Source organism: Alligator sinensis, unplaced genomic scaffold (genome assembly GCF_000455745.1).
Source record: "Alligator sinensis unplaced genomic scaffold, ASM45574v1 scaffold860_1, whole genome shotgun sequence".
Taxonomy (NCBI): Eukaryota; Metazoa; Chordata; order Crocodylia; family Alligatoridae; genus Alligator; species Alligator sinensis.
The window spans coordinates 1676420-1689420 of record NW_005841923.1 but is presented as its reverse complement, the minus strand read 5'-3'; the positions used below and the strand labels follow the sequence as shown (position 1 = coordinate 1689420).

General features: G+C 37.1%; 1 protein-coding gene across 4 annotated transcripts in view; it reads left to right on the top strand.

The window, feature by feature from the left end:
- Nucleotides 1–22: 22 nt before the first annotated feature.
- Nucleotides 23–13001, top strand: part of YTHDF3 (YTH N6-methyladenosine RNA binding protein 3) — a 40427-nt gene continuing 27448 nt past the window's right edge. For 2 of the 4 annotated variants that reach the window (XR_003092945.1, XM_025198494.1), the window contains exons 1-4: nt 23–736; nt 1307–1331; nt 7364–7449; nt 9932–11524. Coding sequence is in view for 3 of the 4 variants with exons in the window: in XM_025198494.1 (XP_025054279.1) it covers nt 719–736; nt 1307–1331; nt 7364–7449; nt 9932–11524 (1722 nt within the window). In the remaining variant the exon portion in view is untranslated. Of the gene's footprint in view, nt 737–1306; nt 1332–6806; nt 6873–7363; nt 7450–9931; nt 11525–13001 lie in introns of those variants that run through there. The other 2 variants (XM_006019124.3, XM_025198496.1) reach the window with 2 other exon arrangements.

Genomic DNA, 13001 nt, shown 5'->3' with positions numbered 1-13001 from the left:
ACTCTGCTGTGCCTCGTCCTTCTGGCGACTGCTCCCTCCTCTCCCTGCCTGGGGGCCTCACACTCTTCTCTTCCGTCCCATTGCTTCCCCTCGTCCCATGCTGCCTGGGCCTTTGCTTTTTCCGTAGGCCTCTGCCATTCCTGGAAACTTTCTGGCCTCCGAGCTTCCCCTTTCTTTTTTCCTTCTGCCTTTTCCCTGCTCCCCAGTTCCCTGGGTGCCAGTGTGGAAGACATCCCTCCCACTGTGCCCACTGTTCCTCATACCTGTCTCTTAGTCTCTTCATCTCTCCTGTGCATCCTAGCTGGTCTGTGCTTGTAGGTGTTTTTCTTTTTTTTTCTGGTTTGAGGGATTAGTCTCCATTCTGTCTGGGTTAGGGGAAGAAGTGACTAATTGGAGAGCAAATGGTTAGAGTGACGAAGTCAAGGGGCCCACTCAAGCTCAGCGATGCTTGCAGGTGGAGAGATGCATTAGCAGCTCATGGCCTAGTAGCTATTTGTATCTTTTCTCCATCCCCCACCCCCCTGCTCTGTTATGGAAGACATTCAGATTGTGATTTGCACTGTTGTAATATCACTTGACAGATTAAAAGTGGTTTGTAGTTACTAATCCTTGAACACCTCCGTGAAGTATTATCCCTGTTCCTCCTGTGGAAGCCTCAGAGGAATGGCACCGGGGAAACCATGCAATTGACAGACCTGGGAACTAGAAAAAGACAACAATGTGGCCTTCATCTCAGGTTCATGCTCAATCCCATTTTGCCTGCTCACTTTGGGTATCTGAAAAGCACAAAAAGTGTACATCACTTGTAAATTTTTGACAAGTTCCTTTAGTAATGGGCCCTTCCCTATCTGTTACCATAAAAGATCGCACATAATAAACAGTTTTTTATGCTAGTAATACCAGGTTATTAGGCTATTAGAAAGGAGAATGTTCTTAAAATTTCCTTTAGAGCTTTGTTCTTTCTTCATTGCTTGCCTGTATTTCTCTAATCTTGGATAAGCAGGCTCAAAGTCAGTTTACCTTCCCAGTTCCTATTGCTGCAGATTTTAGGTTTTCAACAGTGCAGAATAGCTTATGTAAAAAAAAAAAAAAAATTACAGTGAAATTTGAGATGTATAAGAAAATCTCTTAGGCCTCATACAACCTTATTTTTTGTAATACTTAAGTTTGGGCTGTAATTTGAATTTTCCTTTAAACTATTAACCACAAACTTTAAGTAATCTACCCTGAAGTTTAACGTTTGTGGTTTATCATTGTTGTTAACTTGTTTGTTTTTCCTTTTTTTTTTTAATATGGCTATATACAGAGACCTAAAGGACAGGGAAATAAAGGTAAGTTCCTTTTTTGTGTCTATGTCAAAGTCTGTGACCCTACAGTTTGTAGAGGTAAATAACTGTTCAGCCAATCATATGTAGAGAATGTAACTTCACAATGCTTTGCAATCCATTTTATCACAGCAGCATAATTAGAAATAGGATACCAAAGGAATATTTTCCAGTCATTTTAATATTGTACAATGATACATCACTATAAAAATGCTTTTATCTGCTGACCAAAGTAAACAGTTCATGACTAATCAAATGGTAACATGATATAATTTTTTCCATATAGCTATCTTTCAGTGAAAATGTTTGTACTATAGCTGTGCAAGTATGTGTAGGCACTTGAGTAGGGTTGGTGTACTAATATCAGATGAAGAGGGTCTTTTGGATAGATAAACAGTAGAGAGAGATGATCATGCCTGTTTCAAGTTTCCCCACTCATAACTGAACAGAATACATCCCTCCAGTTCCAGAAATCTTCAGTGGTTTCTTTTTCATTTTGACTACAGTACAGAATATTCTTCCTAGTATTTTTCTAGTTTCTCTCTTCTTCCTCTGTCAACACTTTGCTTATGATCTTTAAATACCACACTTGTTTTGGCTTTTCTTTGCCCACACACATTTTCCTTAACAGTTCTCCTCCATCCTCCCTGGAAAAGCCAATGTCTAAATGACTTATTGACTTTTAGGATTATATTTTATGATCACTTTCTGTTCTGTATTTTCTAATCATGTTTTGTAAGTATCATTCATTCTCTTTGATGCCCTCTCTTTTTCCTTGCTTAATTTTTTTTAATGTGTATTCATTTCCTTGGGAGCTAAGCCAGTTGGGCTGTGCTATAGTAGACAGAACGCAACATGTATGATGTATGTAGTAAATGCATGCTATTTTCACATGCAGGAATTGTTTTGTGTGAATGCCTGATAATAGGAAAAATAGCATGTATTATAGTAGGAAGATAGTCAATAACATTAAAGTGTGTTCTTGAACTATGAGCTTTATTTTGTTTGTAAAGTGTGGGATTTTTTTCATAATGTGGTCACACTTAGAAATGTTGCACTTGTTACTAGAACCCCAAATGAAAGAGGGTTTTCCATTCATATTGCATGGTTACTAGTTGAGCTGATCAAGGATCTCTCTAGGAACTGTAACTTTACCTTACATGTTTGTTGTCTTTGTCCCTCTCACTCCTGTGCTCTGTCTGTGCAGTTTTATCTGTATCCACCGTAACACGTCACATTGGTACAGGTGATTCCCAATTTATCGTTTGTACTTGGTACTTTTCCTTGGTGTTCCATCAGCATCTTGGGTTGTAGCTAGTGAAAATTGAAATTTCTCTCTCACTTTGTCCATTATATCACTGCATAACCCCATACCTTCCTCCATTTTTGTTCTCTCATTTTCATTACAGCACCCTTCCAAAGGCTGGCTTCTAATTGCCTCTTTATGCTTTTCCCCCTTCACCTACCCCCTTGTATTTCACATTGTCTGTGTCCACAAAACTACCTCTTGTTCTTAAACATCAAAGTTATTGTATTTTCTTGTGTTATTTTTAAAACCTTAACCAGGTCAAAATTTGTCCACTGCTGTGCTTTAACAATAACACATGTATTTGAAGTAGAAGTTAAGGGGTTTTATTCTTGGGTTGTTTTACAAGCATTTGATATTGAAAATATGGTAGTCACTTTTACTTTCATTTATCTGCACTAGCATAGTTTGGTGAAATTTGTGAGTACTGCAGAATGTTTATTTCTAATAAAACTTTTTTTAGAAACCATATCCTGGTCAGACTTGATTGATCCCTTTGAACTAGGCAAGATTCACCTTTGGAAAAGACAGTCCCAGCACCAAATTACTTAATAGTTAAGAAAATACATTTTAACAGATGAAAGAGGAAGTTAATGAGAGTATTTTGGTTACATAGACTAATTCAAACAACTAACTGCCCACAAAACTATTCAGGTCATGTCTGCATTGTCAAAGACCTGAGCGTGGGACTGGCTACCATGCAACATGGCATATCTATCTGTGGGTGGAATACCTGAAATGCATGCGTTGTAACTGCCTTATTAACGTGTACCCACTACCATTTTAAACATGCTTTCATGACATATCTACTGGTGTGCACCCGCCACTGCTGTAAGGCAGCTACATTACATCCATTCTAGGTTTGTACTGCATGGTGTAGACATAACTTTAGAAGCTGTTTCAAGGGTATATATTAGATGATTGTGGTCCCTACTGCTTGAGCATTAACAGTTAGTAATTGCTTACAGGCAGCATGGCATGGTTGTTATTTAAGGAGATTTTGAAGAAAAAGTGTGCAGGATTGACAGATTACTTTGGGGAGTGCATTCCATACTTCGGGGATTAGCATGATTTGAAAATGGAAAAAGGGCAGTTAATGGCATCTGGAATGGAGGTAGTAGGAAGCTAACAATAATAGTAATTGGCGTAAGCTATCATGGTTTAAGGCGGCACAGTGCTAGGATATAAGAGCAGATATGTTCTCTTTATTAAATGATACTGTGGAAGTGGCTAAATTGTGTGGTTTAGTTCAATTTCTTTTGACACCTTGTAGACAGCTCATTACAAATTGTGGGGGAAAGCACCATGTGCCAACCAAAAATACTGAGATTTTATTTCAGTTTTAGGCGGAAAAAAAAAAAAAGCCTGCATTTCGTGCCTCTGTGAGAACTGATTGAATAAAATGTTCTCCTTAAGTTTCTTTATCACTTAAATTGTCATCTTGTACATATTGTCAATTAGAGCAGGTTTCAGTGCATAAAAAGTGCCTTTTTAGGAAAGTTTGGTTATTCATTTAAAAAAAAATCTTTTTTCCTTTCTATTTTGTATATTGTAATATGTTTAAACTAAAGCACATGTGGAACTCAATACTTTCCTGTTATCTTTCATTTTATACAGTAAAGTTGTCTTAATTAAAACTGTTTAGGTGGGTGAAGTCTTATCTATATGAAGCATAGGAATGGAAACTTAATATACCTATATTATACATTGGTTAAAACGAATTGAAATCTTTTAATGTAAAGTTAGTTTTTCCATTTTTGTATCCCTAGCTGGTGAAGATCAATGTACCATAATATTTTGCTACCAATTATTATCTAAAGGTGGAAAAAAATAAAAAGACCACAAGAGTGGATTCTGCATTTGAGCTATTTAAAATTTACGACTCAATAGTGTACCTGCAGACTGTATTTGAAAGAACTAAAAAGAAATATTTCATGTTTAAGCTAACATTTGAGGTAATGGATTTTTTGGGCACTGTAGACTAATTACTAGTTTGAGCTGGGCAAAGATTAAGTTGGAACATTGTTTGCTTAGCGTTCTTGGAATGGGGCATGTACTGTGGTCCATTTTTAGAACATTCTTTAAATATGCAGGGCTAAATCCACTATTTTCAATAGGGTAGTCCAACATACAATGAAAAGTTAAAATAAAACATTATCAGTGCTGAATTTCATCTCTGGGAGTATGACAGCCTGGCAGTCTAGAACTGTTTTATGTTTCCGTGGCTTAGGATGTGGCTACAGACAAAGTAAGAAAGCAAATACATTTTTACGAAAGATCCAGCATTAGAAATCTGATGACTGGACAAAGTAAGACAAAAAACTTAATATAGATTTATCTTTAAAATATTTCCTAGACCACCAAAAACACTTATTTTAGATTGAAATTTAATGCAGATTCTTAGTATGAGAGAATTACTTCTGATAGGAAGGTTCTGCTGCTGGCATGAGTAATATGTTTCTCAAACTGTTTAGTAGGTTGGTTTTGTTTGCTTGTTTTTTGAAAAATTTGTATTCCTTAATCATCTTATTATTAACCATTGCATCTGAGTTGTGGCCCTATCCATACTGTTTAGTTTAGACCAAGCAATGAACCCATTTTTTTTTAAGTGACATTGACAATAGACTTTTTGTGGATCCACCGTCCTGTGCAGCTGAGCCGAACATAAGAAAAATTGTATTCTTTCAGCTCATTAAAGCATTTTTATTGTCTGCACTCAATTTAATATGAGTATATTCACTTCTAGTTTTTCTTTCAATACTGTAACTCAAGCCATGTATTTTTATTTTGGGGAAAAGTCTAGGCAACTTCATTACATTACATTTAATTAATCTTATTTGAACCTTTAAGTATTTCTGTGTCTCAGTTTATCTGTATCCTTCCCTCCTACCCCTCCCTTTTGTTTTTTGGGGGGGATTTTTATTTATTTATTTTTTTGGCTTAACCATTTAGCTGTGACCTCAAAATATGTCCTTTTTTTTTATAATTGTGGTGTCAGGTGTTTTGTAACTACTGCCTGAATTGCTGAAAAACTAAAGGCTTACAGGAATTAGGTATGCTCTTAATTTTTATTTTGTTAAAAATATCAACACAGATTCTGATTATATATAAATCAAAGGACTGCATGCATGCACACTTCCTACTTTAAGACATTAATTGTCAGCTCCTGGAGCTGGTACAGTAATTTGTTTCATTTATATTTTGTTGACATCGTAAGTGATACTGTTAAATGATTCCTGCTACTTAGTCACTATAGTACAGCTTTAGCTTCACAGTTGCCTTTGATTCTATATAATTTCAATCATGGAAACTTTACAAAATTGGGATGGGCACAAGCTAGTTTGCAACTTAAGTTTTTTAAAATGAGCATCACTGAACTCTGTAAGTCTTCAGCTTTTTAATTTAGATTCATGGCTGTATATGGCTTTTCAGAGGATTTTGACAAAAGAAGGTAACCACAGAAATAACTTTTTTTGATTCCAGTCAAATAACTGAGTCAGTCTGACACATTCTGCTTCTCATGCTTGGAACTTTCTGTTTCAGAGTGGCTAAAGTGGGTCTTTAAACGTCAGCCTTCTCACTAAGTTTATTGATTGCCAACCAAAGAATTGCACATAAGGAAAATCACACAGCTTTGAAACTCAACCTTCATCTGTAGAATGTATAGAGGATGGTCAAGAAGTTCACACTCATGAATTTCCCAACCACCTTCCAAGTGCCTCACTTTAAACAGGTTCTAGCCTGCTAATGGCTGATCTTGCTGGGGTACAACTGGGGGGAAATGTGTTCATGGCTTGTGAGTACTCATCTATGTTTCCAGAGATGTTTACTTTTAGACTGGAAACTCCTTGAGGCAGGGACCTGTCCTTTTATGCCTTTACAAATGATTTAATGTACCATACATTGGTCAGTGTTGTTTGTATGCCACCCTAATACACTAAGTTCTGTTGTGCAATGAAAATAATCTGGCATCTTTTACGTTAGTTGATACTATAAAGTTAAATTCTGTTGTTTAGTGGAGGTAGATTGGTTGAGCGTGAATTGTGACTTGAGAGTTTTTGTTCTGCATTGTATAGGTCTTCTGTAGACAACAATACTGAATATATTTGTATTTTTTCTTGTGACTGCAGGAAAAATGATTTGCTATGACACACTACTGCACTGTGAAATTATGCCAAATAAGTGTGCGTGCAGATACGTTCTTCTGGATAAAGAATTCTGTGCCATCAGACTTCTATAGTGTATAAAACATTAGTTTTCCTTTTCTGTTAATAGAAAACATTCTAACTGTGGTATCTTAATTAGAATACTTTTTGTCAATGTTTTTCACCTAAGCAGGTGACCTTGATAAAATGTCATTAAGATTTAAACATTTGGGAACCTGTATTTTAGTTACTTGTAAAGTGTATTTTATGTATTTATTAAAACGACACTTTAAATGACATTTTCCAAGAAGTTTATTGCAGTCACTTTGTGTCTACTGGTTGTAAGTGCATATTAGAATTTGCTACCTTATTTTGTTTCTATTCTTAGATAGAGAAGCACTGGTTTTCAAATGCTCTAAAATAAATTCAATAATTAATTGTATAACAAGATGTTCCACATTTCACCAAAACAAGAATACAGGCAATTGACAGTACAGATAGCAAAATATGTGGAATTGAGTTGGACTTAATTTAAAGTTACAATAAAGCCCTTCTAAAGAGCGTTCCTAATACAGACTTACTTTTAGTTTCAGTACAAAACGGTTCGATTCATCAAAAGGATGCAGTAAATGATGATGATTTTGAGCCATATCTAAGTAGCCAGACAAATCAGGTAAGTGATATGAAATATATTTGTAGTTGGTCCAACTAAGTTTCCTTCACCTTGGATAATATGTATGCAACTGATTGCATGGAGTGTAGATATATAATTTAATGATTGGCATATACCAGGGGTGGGCAAAATGCGGCCTGAGGGCCAGGCCATTCTATCTGGCCCACGGGGTACCCCCCAAATTAAAAAAATTAATATTTATCTGCCCCTGGCTGCCTGTCATGTGGCCCTTGATGGCTTGCCAAAACTCAATAAAGTGGCCCTCTACCCGAAATAATTGCCTGCCCCTGGCATATACTGTCATTAAAAACTAAATTTTTAAGAGTTACTGTTGAAAACATCGAGTAAAAAGATGGAAATTAAGTTAAAATTTTCCAATGTTAATATATTTGTATATTTTAGTATCCTTTAACTTTTAAACAACTTTTCCAGCTTTTTCAGTCTTAAAAGTATTGTTTACCATACCCTGAAAAACAGTTTATTGTCCCCCGGCTCCCTCCCCAAAAAGCAGTTCCTTGGCTTAGAGTAATATTAGCTGTGGAGACTTGATTTTCACTGAAGTTGATGAAACTACTATACACGATTGATGACCTAATGAATTGCAGTTTAATGTCACCACCTTCTTGGGTGTAACTTTTATGACAATAAGTGAATGAAGAGTTTTTTTGAATTCTGTGCGCTTCAGGAATGCAGATTCATTTTACATTTTTTATACATCTAATTTAATAAGGAACATTTAAAAGTTGCAGGATTCTTTAGGAGGAGGAGGAAGTGGAGATAACATAAATGGCCTTTGGCATTTTTCCCTGCCTTCCTATCTCCTTTAATGTCACAACACTAAACTGAATTCTGCTGAAGGAAGATGGCATATGGCATTTTTTTTTCAAAGCAACATCACATATTTCAAGTAAGTATGTGCTGCATCTTCCAAAAGAGCTGAATAATTTGCCCTCCTATTTCAGAAGCCTTGGGAGCAAGCAGATGTTTCACTAGACCATTGAATGATGTTTGAGATCCACCCTTAAGTAGTTGGAGACATAGGTTTATTTCTACTATCTCTGTACAAGACAGGCAAATGCTTTTGTACCCTCCATCAAAACACTGAAATCTTATTTCTTACTAGCATTTCTATTCCTAATAAGAATACCAAAAAATTGCAGTCATGCTTGCAAATCATGAAGCAGCATTTATGGATTGGCAATATTTATAGGTTTCATTTTTAAAATGCCTTCATTTAGTAGTTTTACCATTGTCTGTGGCACATGTTTTGAATGAAGTTTTTTGGCTTAAGGGTGGGAAAGTGTTAAAATATAGGGTGATATGCGGGCTGTTTAAGTAACTTTGACAGATTGCCGTCTTTGCTACAGACCCTGTATTCATCTCACTATCTTGTAAAACAATGTTCAGTCACTTTACATCTGGGAAAACATGTCAAACTATATTAGAGATCCTTGCATAGATAATATTAGTACTTGAATGCTAAAATACAAAATACTGTGAGAACGTAGCCCTTAAACATAACTATATTTGTTATTTGTGTGCTTTGCTATTTAGGAGAAGTTGGTGCAAGCAGCAGCTGTTCATACTAACTTCAGGCCACTTCTGTGTATGTGCCTGACAATTTTAAATGTAAATCAATATTTAATGTGGGTGCTTAGCTTATGAATATTCCAGCATTTCTCTCCAAAGCTATTCTATATCAGTTCTAATTCTATGGGTATGAAAAATGACTTTTCATAAATAGCATATACGTTTCTTTTTTCTCTCTTAAAAATAATTTTAAGAACAGTAATACATACTTATGTCTCAGAATGCCAAATATATGGAATTATAACTAAATTCACACCTAGCCCTATTTAACTGCTTGCTTGATGTATTACTTAAAGCTTTAGTCAGTAAAACTGAATGGTTTGAGCTTTTTTGTATCAGTTTTTTAGGAAAGGCTAAATGATTTCATGTTTCTCTATTAAGTTATAAAGAAGCCTGTTGAATGGCTTTGTATCTGAAGAAAGAACAGTTGGGTTTTGCAAATTCAAGGATAACTATGTTTTACGTGTCATCACTTGTGTTTCTTTCCTGAGCATCTTGTTCATGTCAATTGAATAGACTCTTCCTGATAATTGAGTATCTTAAATCTAGCTTTTTGAACACTTCTAGTGTTCTTTATTGCTCCACTTTGACAGGTTATTCTCCTCCTGTCTTGCCGTCTTTAGGATGACAACTAGTACCTTTACTTTATTACATATTCCATTACAGATTTAACTTTTTGCTGGTGACAAGAGTGTACTCCATTCAGTTTTGAAAAATGTTGCTTCTGGTATTTATAAAGCTATCAGTTCTGAATAAAAAATAGTTTGACATTTATGCAGGAAAAATAATTGAACATTAGAAATGGAATGTTGGCATTTCTTATGGTGTTCTGTCTGTCATGCTTTCTTGAATTATGTGCATAGCACTGATTTTTTGCTTTATTTTCTTGCAGAGTAACAGCTATCCACCAATGTCAGACCCATACATGCCTAGTTATTATGCTCCATCCATTGGATTTCCATACTCTCTAGGTGAAGCAGCATGGTCCACTGCAGGAGACCCTCCAATGCCGTATTTGACAACCTATGGACAGATGAGCAATGGTGAACACCATTACATACCTGATGGTGTGTTTAGTCAACCTGGGGCATTAGGAAATACCCCTCCATTCCTTGGTCAGCATGGATTTAATTTTTTTCCGGGGAATGCAGATTTCTCTACATGGGGGACAAGTGGATCTCAGGGACAATCAACACAAAGCTCTGCTTATAGCAGCAGCTATGGCTACCCTCCCAGCTCTCTTGGTAGAGCCATAGCAGATGGACAGGCTGGATTTGGCAATGATACTTTGAGCAAGGTGCCTGGGATTAACAGCATTGAGCAAGGCATGACTGGACTGAAAATTGGTGGGGATATGACAGCTGCTGTGACAAAAACTGTAGGTTCAGCTCTGAGCAGTACAGGTATGACCAGCATTGCAGCAAATAGCGTGCCCCCAGTTAGCAGTTCAGCACCTAAACCAACCTCATGGGCTGCCATTGCTAGGAAGCCTGCTAAACCTCAGCCGAAACTCAAGCCTAAAGGTAATGTGGGAATTGGAGGCCCTGCTGTGCCACCCCCACCTATAAAACACAACATGAATATTGGAACTTGGGATGACAAGGGGTCAGTGGTGAAAGCACCCCCTACCCAACCAGTACTGCCTCCTCAGACTATTATCCAGCAGCCTCAGCCATTAATTCAACCACCACCATTGGTGCAAAGCCAACTGCCTCAACAGCAGCCTCAGCCACAGCAACCACAGCAGCAACAAGGACCTCAGCAGCAGGCCCAGCCTCATCAGTTGCAGCAGCAACAGCTGCAGAACCGCTGGGTGGCTCCTCGTAATAGGGGTGTGGGCTTCAGCCAGAACAATGGAGCTGGCAGTGAGAACTTTGGTTTAGGTGTTGTACCTGTCAGCTCTTCACCTTCTGGTGTAGAGGTGCATCCAGTGCTGGAGAAACTAAAGGCCATAAACAACTATAATCCCAAAGACTTCGATTGGAATCTGAAGAATGGACGTGTGTTTATAATCAAAAGCTATTCAGAGGATGATATACACCGCTCCATTAAGTACTCTATCTGGTGTAGTACTGAACATGGTAATAAACGTTTGGATGCTGCTTACCGTTCCCTGAATGGAAAAGGTCCACTCTATTTACTCTTCAGTGTGAATGGTAGTGGACATTTTTGTGGAGTGGCTGAGATGAAGTCTGTTGTGGACTACAATGCATATGCTGGAGTCTGGTCTCAGGATAAGTGGAAGGGGAAGTTTGATGTTAAGTGGATCTTTGTCAAAGACGTTCCTAATAACCAGCTGCGGCACATTCGTTTGGAAAACAATGACAACAAACCAGTTACCAATTCGAGGGACACTCAAGAGGTACCCCTAGAAAAAGCTAAGCAAGTGCTTAAAATAATTGCTACTTTCAAGCATACCACCTCAATCTTTGATGACTTTGCACATTATGAAAAGCGTCAAGAGGAGGAGGAAGCCATGCGTAGGGTAAGAACCTAGCATTGTTACAGTAGTTTATTCTTAAGTTTTGTTTTCGGTACCTTCGTTATTTTGTACAACTCGAGTTGCTTTGTGTGGGTTGGAAGGGGAATATGTTGAGGCAGATAGTAATAGTGTTTTGTGCCAAGCTGATTATAGTATGTTTGTAGTTGATATAACTGGTTCTTTTTGTTTAGTAATTCTTGTGTTTAGGAATTTATGTGTTAACACTTGTAGAATGCTACTAATAAGTGTATGTATAAGAAGACTTGAATTGCTTTACTTGTTTTATACAGTTAATAATAAAAAAAAATGGAATGCAGTATTCCTAAATGAATCTTCTTGAGCTTTTAACCACATGTAGTGCCATAATAAAGCTAGATGTAACCCAAATGGTTATAAATCACCAGGATTACAGGGGAGGTAGACGGCATGTAAAGTAATAACATAATTATCAGGGGAAAAAAACAATCGTGATCTTAAAGATGCTAACATCAATGTTAGAATATGTTTAGGTCAATGTGTCTTGTTTGTATCGGTTATAAACTATGGAAACAGTGCATTGATGGTCTGGGCAGTGTCAGAAATATTTTTATCTTTCTAATGGTCCTGTTGTCTCAGTTATTTCAGCCTGTTTTGTGCCTATAAAGAAGCATGTGCTTCATAGTAAAATCGTTTAGCAGGAGTGAAGGGATGATATTCTAAATTTATGCTTTCTAAATCAGAATTTCAGGAAAATTAAGAAAACTGTTTAACTTAAAATTGTCTTTTCAAGTTCATCTGGTTTGATCTGAGAATCTCCTTTTGTCCTGCAAGTAATACTTTTCTTCTCTTGCCTTTGGAACTCCAAGGGAAAATTGGCCTTCCCACCAAACAGCTTTTACTTTCTTAAGCTTCTCTCAGAGCTACATATACTGTAATTCATTCCATGTCTTTGGAAACCTCATCAGATCTAGTCTGAGTCTTCCTCTCTGAATAATACCTGTAATCATTTATGCTCTTGCCTGTAACTTTTATTTCTTATCTGTGCCATCTTGAACTTGGCATGATTACTGACAGTTTAATTGCTATCCACTGATTTCAGGATAAGAGTTGTGAAACTAACTAGTCTGGTTATCTAACTGTACTTCTGTTTACCAAAGATTTTGAGTTAACAATGGAGCTAATGAAGAAGACTGCAAGCACAGATGTAACATTTTAGTGGCTAACACTTGTTTTTCACTTAGAAGAATGTCTTTGAACCCATTGGGCATGTCCACGTGAGAGCACATGTGCGTCTTGCAGCATCTCAAAGCCCTTTGAGACTGCAAGAGGCATGTGCAGAATGATAAAACATTCCCCATGCTGCAAATTTGCAGTGCAGGGACAATATTAGACCCCTGGATATCCAGGGGTCAAAAAAACCACAGGAGGAAAAAAGGAGGCAGTCCCGGACCATGCCCTGAGGCAACTGGAGGCTGGGTCCTCCACAGAGATGCTCTGGTAG